Genomic DNA, 19480 nt, shown 5'->3' with positions numbered 1-19480 from the left:
ATACACTGGCTCTAGGGGCACGGCTGTAGTCTTACTCGAAAAACTTGGTTTTAGAATTCACCGTAATCATGCTGAAATGATGTTCAAATGTTTTCAGCAAGTTCACATTTATTGGGCACCTCAATAATTGCACAGAGCATACAAATGATCCAAGTGGAGAAGACAACAAACCCCTTCATTAAGGGGCAAACTTTGGTCCTAAAAAGAAGGAAATGACTTTCTTAAATAGCTAAACTTATCTTGATCTAGTCCGTTCTATACTTTTGCCTGAATGTACCAGAACAAAATTTTTTGTCCGCAATCTGCAGCGCAAAGAATGTAAAACATACTGGCAATGTTACTTGTGATCACAGCAATGCCTAAAGGATCTATTGATACCAAGTTGTGGTAGATGCTGTACAAACAGATAGCAAGAGCAGGGGCTGCCCCTGGGCCAACACAACAAAAACAGAAAGGCAAAAATTGTGACTTTTATTCCAAGTTTTGCAGAAGGGAAAAATCAAAGTGAAGGAAAGTATCTAGGCAAATTGCTGAAGTCATATGGTAAGTAGTGACAGCTCTGGGAACAGAGCACAATATTGCCAAACCTGGCCTAGTCATAAGGTCACCTCTCCTCGCAATTTTTCTGAAAAGCAGAAGATGTTTCCTCTTCCCATGGAGCATGGGCTCTAAAGCTTTGCATCTGATTTTGAGGGCAGAAGGGAATGGGGGGAGAAAAATAAACAAAAAAAAACACTAAAGACAGACCAAAGTCAATCACATAATCATTTAAATGTCAATAACCAACAAGGAACCTGTAGAAGCAGCCATACTCAAAACCACACGGCCAACAGCCACATGAAAGGTACTAGCAGATGCATCATACCACACTTCACATGATCTCGCTCTCACTGCAGGTATTCTGGGGATGAGAAAGGAGAGGGGAAAGGACTGCACTTGGTGTGTGTAGAGCGCAGCAAAGCTAGAACAAAGCCCAGAGGACACAGGTACAAATGGAGAGTAGATGTACGGTCAAGTACTACCTCTGCAGCAGCTTTTGAAAGAACACAATAAAATGCTGCATTGCACATCAGCGAGGGCAAAAACATTGTACTTCTCCAGAAGCATAATATAGTTATGGCTCTAGCATATATGTTACTTAAATTCACAGTATTTATTTTATTGTTCTTTATAAACTTCTACCATACTTCATTACAGCAGCTGTTACCAACTTTTTCACTTCTTGAGGTGACTGGAGAGAAACCATGCATCGCCAAAACCTCAATGCCACTGGGGTCTATTTTTCGGTATTCTCCAAACATGTAAAACAGATGTGCTCATGAGCTCTATGGAAAGGGCATGTGAAAACCCAGTATAACAGGTGACAGTCACAAAAGTTACCTACTATCCCCGCATCAGGGTCAGGCTTCTCACTGGGACAAGCCGACTTCTACTGACTGACTTTTAGAAAGCCAGCCTCTGATACCACCTTCATTTAGAGCGGTTTCACTGGCATTTGCTTGTAATCATTTCTGTCATTAAAGTTAATTTACATATGAAGATATGGGAGAATACAGCCTTGATTTTACAGTATTCAAATTGAGCTCTGGAACACAGCTTTGGAAAAAGCAACCATAGAAAATACCCAAAAAGGAAAATGGACGTATTCCCAGTCTATTGTGAGGGTTACACAATTAGCTGAGGTGAAAGGCTGGTTCGGCTCCTCGCGTCCGACCCCCCGCGGACGGGAACAAAGGCCAGCGGCGGGGAGCTGCCCCACTTCCGTGTCCCAACACCTCCAGCGAGGGCTCCTGCCTCCCTGCTTCGCCCAGGGGGCCGTGCGCCGCAGCCGCTCCGAGGTCTGTACGTTTTCTGAGGCAGAACAAAGGCGATGTGGTCAGGCGCTACCTTCTGAAGGAACATCTACCTCCTTTTCATCCTTCTATTTTTGCCAAAGTTGTATCAGACAACTCAATACCTAAAATTTTAGGTTTTTTTGTTTGTTTGTATTGCTCCCTATTTCCTGCTGGCTTTTTATTTGGATCTACTGCTTGTTCTTCCAAGATGCACATGAAGGCAAAAGGAGTTTGAAAAACAAGCTCAATACTGAGATGTTTCTTTGGTGCTCCAAGACAAAAATTGATGAAAACATCCTCTGTTCCCCCATGGATTGCATTTGATTAGGCAGTAGATACCACAAAGGCAACAGAGGTCTCCCAGGGACCGCCTTGTCCATCTTGGGAAAAAAAGAGTGGGGGACGCTAACAAAAACTGTATTTAAATTCCATGCTAGCAGGGCGGTAAAAAAGAAACAAAACCAAACGCAATGACTATATGAGGCAAACCCTGAAAGATTGAAGAGGGTTTCCCAAATGTCTGCATACTAGATAATAATAGTAATAAAAGAGCATGCTAGAGACAAACATCTAAGACAGCTCCTTAGTCTAAAGGACATACAACCTAAAAATACACTGAAATAAAAGGAAAGGAAATGAAGAAAATTTTTTCATGTTTTTGGTTACTTTCTGAGCTTTGTTCTTAGTTCAGAATTGTGTTTCCTAATCACTACCTATTTGTTTAGTTTACTGCTGAATTACATTACCAACTTGGGAAAATGTATGTTGCACTGTGTATTCAGGCACAGATTCCCACGGGTATGTACGTGTTAGTGTAAGAAGCAGACAGCTGCAAGTCTTCAGCTACCACAGACCTGTCACAATTCCACTTTAGGTTTTTTTCCTTTAAGAAAATAATCTAGACTCATTTGCAACCCAAAAGTTTAGACAGTGGAAGCTGTATTACACGCCATCTTGTAAAACCATGCTATTGATCAAGACGTAATAAATCTGAAAAATGTCTACTAACCAGAAGCTAAAGCCAAAGAAAGGCTAGAACAGGTGACCCATGAAGCTAGGACCATCTAACAGCCCCACTGCTGTTAGCGCTATCAAAGTTGTGGAAACAATTGCTACAATTTTCAAGAGCCCGCGAGTGATTTAGTTTTCATTAACGTTCACTGCAAGAGCATTTCAGTTCCTAAGCCATACGCTCTTTTTTGAAAGCGTTACCTACATATTTTCCACGCATATAAAGGCTTACATTACGCAGGAATTGATGGCTTAGCAAAACGAACAGCACAACCACGATATTCTAGGCGTTGTCCTCAACAGGGCCTTAATGAAGGCGCACTGGTAAACGCAATTAGGACACACTAATCAACATGTGTGCATCTCGACTGTTGGCAACATCATCTCTATGGATACTGCTGCTTGCGGGTCTAAGAGATACAGACCCCAAACCAGGACTCGGGCAAACATTAGAATTTGCATCTCCTTCATTAGAAATGTCGGCTTACTGCAAAGTAACAACATATTCCCTTGTCCAATCTTCAACTCAACTGGATTAGTAATAAAGAAGAAATGCACAGCTTTTCCATAATTCGCCTGTAAGTCAAAAGCCCTGTTCCAAACCAATACTGCTTATGAAAATATTTTCATGAAAAAATAAGGATTCTCACTTCCGCACCACACATACGGTAGACGAAGTTGCAAATAATTACTTCAAAGTAATACAGCCATTGCCATCTTGAAGGTCATGAAGGAAAAGCGGAAGTTGAGGATCTGAGAAATTTCTGGTGGAAAAATAATCATATACGTCCTTTCAGTGTAGAGGTAGTTGTTTACTCTGATGGTATCACAAGAGCAGTACCTATACGATGGCTTAAACGAGAGCAAGTTTTAATATACTGCATGGGAGAAACATCTCAATAATATTTATTTCGATCAGGAAGATCTCATGCATAGAAGTACCTATGCTGAGATCAAAGACCATTACCATAGTTTAATAATACATTAACCATTATTAAAGGACAAAATAGAAAGCACACACATTTCTCTGGCCCAGGTCGAACTAAAAGATTGCAATGGCTTATCCTGGACATAAACTATTAATCTCTGTACTAAGAAAGGGAAACATGCCAGAGGCCAAATCAAACATCTTCCTCACTGCAATTTCTATAGAAAATTTCTCCCTCAAATTTCCAAACTAATTCATATTCAAATTCACAAAATTCTTATTCAAATAAATGAATATAACTTGAATTCCAATAAATTCAAAAATCTTTCAAAATTCCTCTTAAAAAAAAATAAAGCAGTCCTCACAGAAGACATACTCCTAGTTAATAGGCAGTTACGCTAACGCGCCCCAAGAGCAGCCCTGCCAAACTTGGCTCAGCCCCTGCTCAGACGCACACATGCCCGGACAGAATGGGTCCCAGGCCATCTATGGAGTTGGAAGACAAAACATTACATTCTGCTCAGACATCAACAGACAACCATAAAAATGGCAGTATTATTAGGACATTTCTGCCTATTAATCTCTAACAGCCTAGCCACATCAAAAGAGCTTACTGGAGTACAAAAAAGAAGTCAAAATAATCAAACTAATGTCCCTTCTTCTGGCTAGTTTTCCTTTATAATACTCAGCACTCGGATAAGACTTTTTAAATTTGTTTAGAGCTGGATTCAGTCCATCAGTGTGTTTCACCTCAAAGAAATCCTGACAATTACATAGGAAGTGACACTGTGTCATTATTAAAGATAACATCACCGAAGCACCTCTGATCGCTGGGTGTTCAGCCTAGACACCATAGTCCAATCTGGTACCAAATCACTGCAGAAGACCACTGGCTCCTCCAATGGCTACAATGGCTATGTACTACTGCAAAGCTTCCTGATGATCACAAGGACCATCACACAAAAAATGTTTATTTTTGTATACAGCAAAGATAAGTTATGGGAATTAAACTCAACAATTTGTATCCCACTGAACATCTACATTTATGAACACTTCTTTCAGTACTTGGGTAATAACAAGCACAGGGAAAAAAAGGGGGGAAAAAAAGGATTCTAAAAATATACTACTCTTTTTCCTGGATTAGTGTGTCTACAGTTAAATATAAACTGTGCTCTATAAATTATCAAACACAATGTCAAATTCTGAAGTGCACTCCGCAATCTCTCACAGAGTACATGAAACACAGAAAATGATAATTTTGTCCTGGCCCAGTTAGTCAAAAGAACAATATGCTACTGTGCTAGATTATGGAGTTAGCTCCCATCAATGGTCATATTAAAAATGGCAACAACCACTACAATAGTTGCGCACAGAAATTTTCAGGACCCTGCATCAAGCAAAGAGATAATTCCCTGAACAGCTGCTCTTACAGGAAGGAAATTAACAGCAATATTGCCACATTATAGCTGGCACACGCATATTAGGAAGAATTTCCAGCGTTCACGCTTTGTGCTAAAAAATCAACTTCCCCCTACTCATCTACTGCCAGTAACTTCATTTGGAACAAAGATATACAGGGAGCGGTATTAGAACTATTTTTATTTAAGAAGTATTTGTTTACATGCGTTATTATTTCTCTGGTGTCATGAACGTGCCTTCTGCTCTACAGAAATAAAAAGATGAGTCTTTGCCCACCAGTTCTCAGTCTCTTTTGCACATAGCAAAAAGACACTGGCCACCATTTGAAGAGCACGGATTGCTACTAGGAAGAGACGAACACGAGGACAGCAATTAACGTAGTTACGTTCAGGAACGCTTAGATCAAATTAACAAAACCCAAAAAAATCCCCTTACCCCCAAACACCTCTGATTCCAAATGCAGAATGTGTTAACGCTTCACTACACTGTAGTTAACTTAAACAGGAATTGTTTAACACTGTTGAATTGTGATTTTTATATAACTTAATACCAAATCACTGAAGACAACAGGAGGCTCCATGCCAGCTTAAAAGGACCTTGAAAAGCTCTGGCCTTCTCTGCGCAACTAACATTTGAATCAGTACAAAAGTTCACCGGAATTTTGCCTGTGTGGTTTACTATGACTCTCTCAAAGCAGAACTACCATAAAAAGGATCATTTCCACACACCATAAGTACATGACAGACATGAGAGTTCAAGTTAAACCATATATTGAAAAATAATAATAATAAAGTGAAGTCTTCCAAGAAAGTTTAGTCTAACAATAATTCTCAAAGTGACAAATACCACTTTTGCTTTTAATAGCAATGGGAAAACGTAGACTTCTGTCAACTGTACTGCAATAGATAATAGAGTCAATTCCTAGAATTCTACTTTCTTGTTGGGTGATTATAACATAATACTACAAGATGAGTCAGATCTATTTTAAATTATAAATTGTAAGTATTGTTGCCTTTGCTAGTTAAGCACGCAACAATGAAAGGCTCCTAAGGAAAAAGATGCCAAACTTCCTTCATCCCTTGTGTACCTGCAAAAGCTTTTAAGAGCACTCAGCCTAGGACTCGATACCTTAAAGTGCACAGAAAAAAAACAAATGGCTACTCCGAACTAGGACGCACGCAATCACAGGCCAACCCACAGGGCCTGAGCACGGCGCAGCTACCGGCTCCAGTAGCAGTTTTTAGTCTCTACATGGAGGGTCAGATGGGACAAAGCTCTCACCAGATGTCCCCGAGGGAGCTGAAAGCAGAGGGAGCTGTTTGGCTCACCTCCCACACCTCAGCAAACACCCCCAGATACGCGCTGGAAGGACTGGATTTGAAGGACTTACGCTACTGGAAAGCCTCCAGTGGTATCAGTCCTCTGCCAACACAGCACATCACTTAAGCGAACAGAAGAGCTTTCTGCGGGGAACTTTCTTGAAGCATTACAGAACAACTTGCGATATTTGTTTGCATCGGTTTTAAGGCAAACATTTATTATCCTATTTCCTTTACCTCCAAGACTTCAAAAGCAGTCAAATACACTACCACTCTGCTTCTGAAAAATACCAGTGCACAACTCTAGATTGGGAAAGATACCAACCATAACGTATGGGAGGCTGTCTAGTAATAAAAAGGAGTTTAATATTAAAATAAAGAAAATAAATGAACCGAACAAAAAGTATGTTTTAGAATTCAAGGACATATAATTTCCCATCACAACAGCATCTCTGACGCAATTGCGTGTGCCTTAGCAACAAAGGCGTACTACAGAATTTTATATACATCATGACTAAATATTGTCAAAGCCAGGCTTGTATTTTACTGGCGACTACACCATTTCCAGAAAGCACGCACAACATTTTAGCTATCCTATTTTTTAAAAATATTCTCTCTGCCTTTTCACCCCATTTAATTAAGGATTCCTTGCTGGTTCGCAGCGTTTCCTGACTCTTACAGATCATTTTCTTCACTGGGGAGAGAAGTCTTCACGTAAGACACAATCAAGGGTAGAACAATAGGTAAGAATGACTCTCAGCTTGTTCCCTACTTTATAGGGCCCTAAAGAAAAGATAATGCATTAAGAGCTCCAAAATGGTGAGGGAAAACATGGATTATCATTACAGAAAAATAAAAATAAACCTGCTGAGCTAATTCTCAATGAATACATGCAAGTAACCTAAATGCTGTAATGAGACAATGTCAGATAGTTAGGAAAATTAATTGTATTCTTATTATAATCGCATCTGAAAGTATTTGATTTCTAACACTGATGTTCCAATGCTATTGCGAACTCTCTGCCTGAATACTTAGATAAGTAAACAACAAACAAAAGGTCTCATCTTCAGTGCCCCAAGCTATCATCCAAAACTGGCTATAATTAAAGGTGTGAACAACAAAGTAAGTAACAAACCTGCAAAGTCAAGGTTCTGAGAAATTAATGGGCATCACACCACTGCACCAGTTCAAATTTATCACTCATTATCTCCCCGACTAGCACAGTGCAGTTTCACATATTTGTGCCTCATTCTCCTTCCTCCAAGCCTTCCCTTCCTTTTCTAGATGGCTAATTTTAGACAATTACTGCCTCTGACACATTGAGACCTTTTCTCCCTCCTTTCTTCTTCTTGCTGTAAAGCTAGTGACCTACAAAAGCCCCCTGTACCTAAAATATTCCAGGATTTCAGAAAGTAAAGATGGATCATTTGAAGCAAGAGAAAAAGAAAGCAAGCAAATAGCATCTGAATACCCGTTTCTCCAGCATCTTCACTTTGCATCATCTCAAATGGTTAAATGTACTCAAATGCAAAGGCTAAGTCTAAGTACGTGTCCACATTAAATACTGGTTTTATTAGGATTAAATTTATTGTACTTGCTGAATAGAAATGTTACCTTCATCTTTGCAAAATTCTTTAGCAAATGAAAAATGCGTCTTGCTTTTAAAGTTGCTTGGAAGTCCTATGCTTCTGGTAGCCGGACATTTACAGGAACGATTGAAAAGTATTATATTATGCGAATGCCCTTTCTGTTCTCATACAAATCCCAACATTTTCTTTAACCACCATACAAATGAGAGGGGAAGATACACATGCATGAACACATACATAAAAATACATGCGTACTCATCTCTTCCTCCATCCTACTCAGAAAGAAAAAGAGAAAGAGAAAGAGACAGAGGGAGAGAGGGAGAGAGGGAGACAGAGAAGAGTGTAATGGGGGAGGGGTGGCTTTCCATCACAGATTAGCAAATTTTGCAAAATCTGGCCCATCATCTACAGAGGTACCATGCTTTTTAACACCGTCTCACTTACAAAAAGACCGTTTGCGCCCACTTCTCCCCCAAAACCCCAATGACATTGAAAAAAATACTGCATTGCAGTATTTGCCAGTGCATCAGAGTGTATCCAGTCAGCTGTCCCACAGACAAACAAATGTACATTTTAATGTGTCCAGGCATGTAAATTAGTTGTCTAGTGGACACAGATTGCTCAAACAGACAAGCAGATTTGTCAAGTTATGTGCATCTCTCTCTCACTATAATATTCTCTACTACTGCCCATTTCTTGCCTGGGGTGTTTGCTGAAATATTTTGAAAGTGCAAGTTACCAAAGAAAACAACAAATTCCCCTGCTAGAGCATGGGATGCTATAATACTTTATTTCACTTAAAAAATCTTGGGGTGGAGAGTGGCTCTAGGTTATGTACCAAGAGTATGACAGTTACACACAGAAAATAACCTGCATTTAACTAATACACTCACAGCATACCAAGTAGGAAGGTTGAGGAAAAATTTCACTGTAACCTAGAAGATATTCTTTAAAAAAAAATAATACATTAAATATATTTAAGATTAACGCAACTGGATTTTCTTCAATAGAGTCAAAATATTTAACAGGACCAAATAAAGATGATGAAGACTATTCCAAACCCATTCAAATGGGATTTTTAAATATACCCCTTCTAATTCATTGTAACCATCCTTTGTCACAACAGCTCGGGCTCACTTTGAGAGAGCTCAAAAAGGTAAAATTAATAAAGGGAGAGGAAGCAAAGGAGGCTACCAAGCCAGTCAACACTGGAGGAGCATCTCTGTATCTAACATGGGAACTTGATTAGCAAAGTACATGGGAAGAGAATTTTAAACTGATGGCTCCTATTGATGTTGTATCAATAGCTAAACGCACAATTTCATCCTTTCTGACTAGTTAGTCATAAAGACAACATTTTTTCTAAATACCATGTCTAAAGACAACTACATTTTCTCCACCTTTTTGTCTGAACAGAAAGAGGTTTTTATGTTTTAATCTTTCTTTAGCATAAATGGCAATCTCTTCATTAAATTTCACTAACTTCATTATTTTTCTCCATGAGGATCTACAATTCAATCTTTTACATGCAAAAAGAGAATGTCACTATGTACGTGCTGGCTGTGTTCATTAATATAATCTTAAAACAAAGAAAAGAGGAAGATCGGGGCAGGAACACGTGTGCCATAAACCAAGAAATCCATTATTTTTAAACCTTTGCAGAAATACCAAATTGGACAGAAAATGAAAATGTAACTACTGGCTGATGACTCTTAAAACAAACAATGCAGCTGTGTATAATAAAAGCCCCCCCTTATTCATTCTCGTGACTGAGTTAACAGATTCAGAACACAGGATCTCTGTTTTGGGCAGAAGAAAAATTTTTTTACTCTCTCATGTACAACTATATAATACATGTCAGAATACAGCTGTGTGCACATGCACAAACTATAAGACACAATTTTACACACGCACACACACCCTTGAGATTTTTTTTTCCTTTGCAGTGTAGTTTTCAGAGGGCCATTCAATTACTTCTCTACAGAAAGCATTGCAGCAGAGGCAACACTTGCAACAAAGCAAATTAAAAGCGGGATGTGATTTCTTTTTGTTCATTTTTAAACTTAGCCCAAGCGTTCCCGTCTGGATTTGCATTCAAAGCAATCCTGCACAAGAGAAAGAAAGAAAGTAAAAATATCCGACATGCTGGAGAGAGAAAGAAAGGCGTGTTCTCCAGCCTTGCTGTGCTTCTCTTGTGTCTCCTGATGTGTGATAGATGAGCATTTTCTGGGCAACCACATTTTGATATCTTTTACGCTACCGTCTATCACTTACTAGTCTACTATGCTTTTCAACACTTCCAGCACCGAGAGCCTTGTTTAAAGATGCACTTCTGCTATTTTGCATCATTGTTTGCCACCACAATAAGAGACCACCACAATTAGCAAAATATTCAGCTGCAGTTTAAAAAGTAAAGTTGCCCCAAGGAGCCTAACATTGAAAGTGGCTATTGCCACAGCAGATATATAACAGACTGTGGCTAAAGGTGGGGCTGGAGACGAAGAGGAGAAAAATCTCATTATTTTCATAAATTCTGCTCAGCGCATAAACCGTAGGATATGATGAACTCCCCTGAACTGATTATTCTGCCATATAACCATCTGATTTTGTAAAAATACCAATATCACTTAACACAAAATCACTGCTTAGGGTAAATTCATTCTACCTACTGTTCTCATAGGGACATTTGCTGGAAAATTCTAAGAAATGATTTGCAGAAGCTATCAGCTGTGGGAGTTCACTATTATACCTCTGTCAACTTCATTCAATATAATTTACATTTTTTTTTATACTGCCTCACAGGATTCCTTGCAATTTTTTGCACGTACAATTTCACAGCAGGAGGGAAAAAAAAAAAAAAAAAGGGAGGAGAAAAAAAAAAGAGATAACCCTCTTCTGCAGAGGAGAAAGAACAGATGCTTAAAAACAGATTTCTAGAAATCACTGTAAGCCTAAGCCAGAAATGTAATTAACACCTATTTATAAAGAATAATTAAAGTTGTGACTGCCACAAAGAACGGCAAAGATAATCGAGGTAGCCCCTGGTTTTTTTTTTCTTGGTTTTTTTCTTTCTTTCCTTTTTTTTTTTTTTTTACACTGTTTGCAGTATTCCCACATGATTGCCACCTGCTCCCCCACTCAGCTTCCCCTATGCTCGTTTCCCCGGCAACCTTTCATTGGCTTTTCCTCCCAGCTATCGCTTTCAGTTCGGCTGCTCAGTCTAATCTTATTTGTTTTACACCCATCAAAACAAGCAGCTAGACAAAGACAATCCTGTAAGAATGGGAAAAGACCGTCGCTTTGTTTCCCGGTTATAATAAATATCCACGGCAAAAAGTCTGCAAAACGTGAAATTCGGAGGAGGCACAGCAGCGGCAGCCCTCGCAGGAGCGCGGCGTATTGTGCAGGTTTTCCTCCCCCACCCCCACCCCCCATCGCACTGCTCGGTAAAATCCAAAGTCTCCAATAGTTGTATTTGATCATGCCATTTTGCACAATCTGTAAGGAAAGCATAAAAGAGAAACGAGACGAGCCCATTCCGATTTCTCTGCCAGAAGAACAGTCTAAAAATAGAAATACTATTTTCACATAAATGGCTTTGACTTCTCCCAGTATTAAAAAAACAAAACAAAACAACTCCCTCCCCCCCCACCCCAACACAAAAAAACACACCCTTCTATTCACTACAGCACCGGTTCCATAGGAAACGTAATACCTAAATTTTAGAGGTGATTATTAGATTTGTATTTAACGCTCATGTAATACAAATGAAGATTAAAAGGCATCATCTGCCGCCCGATCCGGTAGGCATATACAGTACAATGACATTGTGCCTGTCAGCAGAGACCATCCTTGCTTCACTGAAATGTAACATTCAATGCAAACAGCGTGAAGTGCCATTACAGTTAGATACGTTAAATATATATATCTATATCCCGTAAAAATAAGCAAGGATCCGCAATTTTATTTACGACTCGCAATCTGCTATCCGAAACAAAAGAAATTCATGAGGCACACAGAAGCTATACAAAACCTGCAAGCAGCCTCTCGGCATTCACTTACCATTTTCAAGCCATTCCACTCCATCTGTGATCACAAAGATGGACCCTTACAGCCCCTCACAGAGTCAAAAGCAAAAAGAACGTTATGTAAAAGCTGACATTCCTTCTTACAGTACCGCTGCCCAACGATGCAACAAAATCGACATATACTAGGCGCTGCAACACATACAAGCCTCCTCCTCTTTTTATGAGGTCATGACAGGAAACTCTTTGAAATACAATATGCAGCATTTACTGAAGCTCATATAAATCACTCTCTTTAAAATTACCATACCTATTGCGCAGTCCACCAAAAGAAAATTACCAATCTCGAGGCTTTTTTTCCCAAGGATTTTGCTCTGCATTTGTATCTCCAAAATGTCAATGTGGAAATTAACTCCCCCCCCTCCCCGCCACTTAAAAAAAAAAAAAAAAAAAAAAAAAAAAAAAAAAAGCCTCTTCCTTTTGCATTTCAGTTAGCCACATACCAGCCTTGCATTAGAAATGAGCTATTGCTTTATTCTCAGAGAAATCACAATTACCTTAAAACGACAAAGTACATCCTTTATTAAAGGATATGCACACATTAAATATGAAAGAAAGAGAGAGAGAGCGACAGAGAGAGAGAGAGAGAGAGAGAAAGCAGGGGAGAGAAAGGGAGAGGAAAAAAGGGAGAGATAATGTACAAACAAATCAGTAGCAGAAAACTAAATTCATGTGAAAACACAGACTGAGAATGATGCAGATTTGGGGAAATCTATATGTTAGATTCTATATCTATCTATATATAAAATTGCTATAAGCAGATTTTAAATCTACTAATACCTACCATAACCATTCTTAATGGCAAATATTGGGTCTTGAAAGGCTTCAACTCTTCTAAAGATTTGCTAAGGTTTCAGGGAATTATTTTTATTATTATTTTTTAAAGATCCACAAAGCACAGTGCAGACGTTTGTGCAGCAAAAGAATAATAAAAAAAAAAGCGCACTGTGCTGAAGCCCCCCGATTCTAGGATGTAGATAAGAACAACTGAACAGAGCCTTGCTGAAATTGGCTTGCAGCGTCTCCTTTTTACATCCATTTATGGGACCATCTGTCAGCAGACGGCGGGCGCCGATTGGCCGGGGAGACTAAGGGAGGCGTTGCAACATCAGGTGCTATTGAAATTAGCTACCGCCAGATTGACAATGTTAATGATTTGGTGACCTCTACAACAACAGAGACCAGATTTCTGAACTGCTGCTTGTGTCTAGTAATTAAGGCCCAGTTGAAGAAACAACACACATACATGTATTTTTACCTCTTCCCACCCCACAAGCACCGTAACAGTTGCAGGCCACATCCACAGTTTATAAACCTCCACTGTGGAGATGTCATACCTCAGCCATGCTTCAGTGACTACATCTTCTTACCTCTTGCACGCATGGCTTTGAGGTCCACAGTGTTTTAACCACCTTATCTTTTTCGACAGTTGCTTTCCGGAGAAATGCATATTTAATGATCTGCCTCTAGGCTTAAAGATATGACAAAAGCACTTCAATGTGCATTTAAACTGCATTTATTTTCAGGTACTATTGATTTTATTAATCAACTGTTCTCTCTTCCTTTAGCAGCAAGAGTTTTAAAAATTCTATATATTTTTAGAATCAGATTTTATACTACCGTCACTCGACTTTGTCTAAAGCACAGCAGATTTCTATTTATCAGAACATTCTCGCAGAATGGAAGTAGTATTTTAGAATTATTTCGCTACCTCACTTCATTATCCCTCAGCTTTACAGGAAATAAAATGATGACTAACTCTGGGCATTTGAAAGAATTTTTTTTCCAGCCTTAGAGAGGAACGTGCTTAACTTAACAATGAACACTCATTAATCCTCCACTTCTTCCACTGACAAACTAACAAAACTTCAATTCCAAACAGCAATATTTTACCATCTCCCAGCCACAGCAAGTTTATTAAAATTTTTTTTAATTACGACGCATCCATTTCTTCCTCTGACTTGAGCAGCTATTTTTCTAAAAGCGTGTATTGGCCAAACTAACAAGGCATGGCATCCTATAATTGCAACTAACCTTGAATTAACGGTCATCTAAACTAAAGCAACCGCGTATTAACCTATAAACATATGCAGGAATCATTTAATTTTATCATTCAAGTCAACAGCTAAATATGGGTTTCAAAGATTCAGTATCATTGCAAGCGTTTTTAAACGTAAGAGCTAAAAACGGAGAAAGCTAGGATGGGCCATGATATAAGCTCACTTAGCTCTCCTGGAGAAACAAAACCTGGCTACAAACACCAAAAACACTTTCAATAATATTTAATCAGATAATCATTGTTCTAGAATTTTTTTTTTTTTAAAAAGGATAAATATGCTCTCAGAACTGTTAAGCTCAGAACTGACATTCTGCACATTTTAAATTTCTTTAAGCCATAGACATGCTCAAAATCACACACAAACACACCAATAAAATATATGAAATATAGCAAGCTTGTAACATCTAGCTACAAACAGACCAAGCAAGAAGAAAATCACATTTAAAAGCATCATGCAACCTATTTGTGGACTGAGCACTGAATTCAATTAAAATATGCACAATTTAAAAGCTACAGAGGATTTCTCTTACCATGCATCTTTTTGAGCACATTTGCAGCTTAGTAAAAACTAGAAGAGATTGAACTAGTTCATAAGATAGATTTCCTAACTCAAATACTAAGTGACCTACTAGAGTGAATACACTGGCATCAGAATGCTACAGAGCTAGTATATTACCATATATTCTCGTGCAAATTTACGTTGAATATTAAAGTTAAATTTGTAATGCAAATTTTTACTTAAGGTCTCTTCAGGGGTTAATAACATTGCAGAAGGAATCGAGAAATTATTTTTAAGTCTTTTCAACTTCAACCTAGTACTTTGTTGCTATAAATTTCTTATACATATCAAAAGAATCAGCCATTTTTCTGAAACAATAATTGCACCCTGTGCTTCTAAACAATTATCTATTTTAACAGTCTATAAATCCAGGTACTTTGCACACTGACCACTTTTCCAAAAAACACCCCACACACCCAGCCTTTCCGAGGAACACTAAAACAAACGCTCAAACGTCCTCAGAGGCCTCTCTCTGTAAAGACAAAGGCAGAATCCTATTGTTGAAAAAGTCAACCTTATTCTCGTGTTTCCAATACTACCATTTATCTTGCAGGGTAAAGGGACTGACCACTGCATCGCAGTTGTGACACATTTGTAAAGCATCAAATTCTCAATATAGCCTCTCCAGAAACAGCCAGTAAGCCCCTGAGCAAAGCATATTTTTAATGCAATCTTCCATCCCCACAAAAAGAAACTTGTCTTAAACAGCTAATCCAATATCAAAATGAAATCACAGGGTTGTTTCCCAACCCCCCCCTCCCTCTCCTTACCATAAATGAGCAGTTTCTTGACTCATTAATGACAGTTTCCCTTAAAAGAAGTGATCTCATATCACTGAGCCCCTCTCCACCACGCATACATCCCAAAGGTTGCGGGTATCTTAGCATCAGTAGCCGCTAGCAAGCTCTCTCATACAGAGCCCAGATGGACTATACCAGAAGCCAATTCAGCGTTAATAACTACCTACTCTGTGCAGTTTAGAAGCCTTACGTGGCATAATGTCCTAGGCAACAGCAGCCGATTGAAACCGCAAATAAAAGCCAACCCAATTCTCCAAAAGCATCAAAAGGAAAAAAAAAATAATAAATTGAAGAATGATTTTTTTAATCTCCCACTTTCATAAGATTAAACTGAATCCTTCATAAACATATGAAAAAGGAGAAAAAACAGATGCTGCCCAGAAAAAGTGACAAAATATTACCTCATTATTTAACAAAGCAGCATTAAGCGTCCTGCTGATTTCAAACATCTTGCCACAGATTTTGGTTAAGAGAAACAGAAAGAATCCTTTGCAAGCCCTCTGTCTGCAAAGGGTTCTTCAATTTTCTTGCGCACAACAGAATAGTCAATATGTTATTTCCCTAGAGTTCGCACATTAAAACATCTAGTCAGTGAGCTGAATTTTCCCCTTATCACACAGTAGACTCCTGTTATATGTACTGCTCTCTTTGCAAGATTAGCCTGCCCCAAACATGGCTGTTGTTTAAACTATTCTTTAAAGTAACAGTTCACTCCATAACCACCAGGTGGGCAGTGTACACAGATTCAAGTAACCATCTTAAAGATTTTTCTTGGAATAGCTTTCGGTTGTGATATACGGCACAATTCCCACCCCCCCCGCCCCCCATTTATCAAGCAGGAAAAAAAAATGTTTTTGCACTGTTTTGTGCCCTTTCCTTCCCAAAAGTCAGGCCAAACAAAAATCCTACATCACTTAACTTTTACTGCTGATTTTTTTTTTTTAAAGGGACCTTAAAATTCACACAGGAGCATTTCATTCAGCAAAAATGAACTAAATGATAAAACCCAATCAATTCTGAGAATAGAACATAATTAAAAGGGAAAGTGCACCCATAGAAATGCTCTTTTGCCAAAGAAATAAAATTCACATCAAGTTCAGCATGACAACGCTGTTTTAAGAAAACACAAAATTCAGCATGTAAATAATTCACATGTGGGTAGACTCCGTTAGAAAATATGAACAATATCTCCAAGCAAAATTGAAGACAACCTAATAAGATATTGCTATTGATGTATTTCAGCTTAAATTCATTTATGAAATCACCGTTACAAGCATCAGAGCACAAGACTAAAATACACAAAAAGGATACAGTTTTCAACAGCACCTAAGTCTCCTAAGTTACCAAACTCTCCCCACCACATGGCTGCAAGCTATTCAGAAATGGGCGTTGCCTTATTTAAGGTCAAACACGTCAAAGAATACTTCTATTAAAAAAAAGTCTTTTTTTTTTTTTTTTTTTCTCTCCACTCAACACTCCATAGCAACACCCAGAGGCTTGAGTCAGATCAGGATACTCTGTGTTAGGTGCTGTACAAACACAGTAAAAAGGCCGTGTCGCACTGAAGAATTTAAGAACAACATTTACGAGAATAAAGCACAAAACAGAGGTGGGAGGAGGAACAACGAACAAAGAGGATCACAAAAGACCGTCTTCATCGGCTAGGATGAATCGCGGGGAGAATTAAGGGACCTTTTTCAACTACCTGCACTAAGGCAGATCCCAAGAGGTTATTTATTGAGGTTAAGGAATAAAAGCATCATATGAATAGGGGTTTCTTTGAGTTTATCACCTACAAAGTACCATCACCCAATTCTTTCATATATAGCAATCCTTGCTGAGTAAGTATATGCACAGTAGTGATTTTCTTTGTTGGCCTTTAACTAATATTAAAGTGATGCAGTAATGACTTAACCTTCTTGAATATGTATGGAGTTTCAAGTCATCCCTTTTTATATGAGGAGAAAGGTTATTTGCATCGATTTCTGTTTGCATGAAATAAGCTTATTTCCTCATTCACCATATGCCTTGAACACTAATTAAAAGTGTCACTTTCTTCTAATGTAAAAAAGTAATCATTTAGTAAATAAGTATTCTTGGCTTTCTGGTCTTTGTGATAATCTATTTGAGGACTTTTTATTTCCAGGTAACTTCAGTGCTTTGATTACCACACATTCCACTGATTTAAAGAGAAATGTTTTATAAATATACATTTTTTTTTTCAAACAAAAAGGAAAAAAGGCTGGAAGTACATCTTTAAGGACCCACACTCCTCTTACCCTGAGGCAAATCCATCCAATCAATATGAAACCATTCACATGCCACCATCTGCCAAGCTGTAGAGCAATGTGGCTGGAACAGACCTCTTATAAAGCAGCAGTAGTCTTATTTTCAGTCTATTAGGAAAGCACCAGAGCTCTCATGTGCAAGGGCACAAAACTCCAACTCAGACTCTTTCACACCAGTTTCTCCGTGCACTGCTGCAGAACTCCCATAATTTTTGCTGCTCGAGTTTTCACACTAATCATCAGAGCAAGAGGGAGGAGAAAATGATCAGTAACAGTCTTATTTTGCTGCAGTACAAAATAAAGAATTCAGTTTAATTCTACCCTAATATGATTACAGCAAGCCATTTAAATGCCGCTGCCCATGAACTACAACCTGGCATTTTCCATCACTTCATTTTCACTCTTCCAGCAGATTAAACATTTATGCTTAAAACTATGTTTATTCTTTTCTAAGACATTTCTATCATAAAGTTAGTATTTAATTCCGACCAAAGAATATTTTGTTGTTGGCAAAGGGGAGGGTGCAGACGGATGAGGAACAAAGGAGACAGGCGCGACAAAGAGATGGATTTGAACTATAAAATGATTTAAAAGAAAACAATGAGCTAGGAAAGGACATTACACAATGCAAGCACTAGGGTTTGCCCTATGCAGTAATTCAAGAACCTCTGCAGAAACACAGTCTCCAGTTCAAGATATTGCATCTACACTATCTTTAACAACACTGAGCTCACGGAGAGCATTTTCATCAGCAGATCTCATAGTAATTTAAAATGTCATCATCCACCACTTACACCACTGCCAAACCCACTGCATGAATTTAGCTAAAAAAGTGCACTAGAAGACAAAGTGAATATAATGGGATGGAAACCCCTTATGAATGCATACAGAGAGAACTATTTCAAAGCCATCTATGAAATCACAAGAAAATCTGAAAAGCTTAATGCACAATTTAGTGATGTTGAAAGTCCTCAATTTCATTAAAAACAAACAAACAAAAAACACAAAAAAATCCACCTAGGGTCAAATTGTCCATGGTGCCTAACCAAAAGTGAGACTTCAGGAAAGAGAAAAAAAGATCCTGAAAAAATCAGTCTTATTAAGCAAACTGCATATGTATGCATAGGAAATGAGATGGACCTGCTGCTGGGGGCAGGGGGGAAGAGGACACCAACAATGGCTATACAGAGTATTTACCCATACAGTAAGTTTTTACCTGTTATTTGAACAGCTTACCGTATAGTATCTATCAGCAGTAACATAGTTTATTTAGCTACTAAATGTTTAAAGAAAAAAATCCTGCCAACTGGCCTGTGTCAATGAAGCAGGAGTAGGTGATCAAGACTGTAACACTGCACGATACTGAAAATGTTCTTCAGGCAACTGCTCTTTAAGGTTAGAGAATTCACATATTTGAGGAAAAGAGGAGGTTAAAATTTTTAAGGATAGTCTATGTTTGACTACATTATACGTAAAATAGTAGCAAAAAATCGAATGCTAAAAAAAGGTTTAGAAAGATCCACAAACATAGGAAAAAAACCGATTTTTGAGGAAATGGTAGGTGAAAGAAATGACTGATGTGGTTTGC

The 19480-nt window shown here is 38.4% G+C and overlaps 1 protein-coding gene across 6 annotated transcripts in view; it reads right to left on the bottom strand.

Moving 5' to 3' along the window:
- The window catches only part of ELAVL4 (ELAV like RNA binding protein 4), a 67539-nt gene extending 51328 nt beyond the window's left edge, over window positions 1-16211 (bottom strand). The window contains exon 1 of one of the 6 annotated variants that reach the window (XM_026112561.2): window positions 16006-16211. In XM_026112561.2, coding sequence (XP_025968346.1) covers window positions 16006-16053 — 48 coding nt within the window. In that variant the 5' untranslated portion in view covers window positions 16054-16211. Of the gene's footprint in view, window positions 1-12163; window positions 12383-12436; window positions 12544-12970; window positions 13185-15574; window positions 15722-16005 lie in introns of those variants that run through there. The other 5 variants (XM_026112559.2, XM_026112560.2, XM_026112563.2 and 2 more) reach the window with 5 other exon arrangements.
- Window positions 16212-19480: the final 3269 nt, after the last annotated feature.

The sequence above is a fragment of the Dromaius novaehollandiae genome, chromosome 8, assembly GCF_036370855.1.
Source record: "Dromaius novaehollandiae isolate bDroNov1 chromosome 8, bDroNov1.hap1, whole genome shotgun sequence".
Lineage (NCBI taxonomy): Eukaryota > Metazoa > Chordata > Aves > Casuariiformes > Dromaiidae > Dromaius > Dromaius novaehollandiae.
Note: the sequence above shows the minus strand (reverse complement) of the source record. Positions and strands in the feature narration are given on the sequence as shown.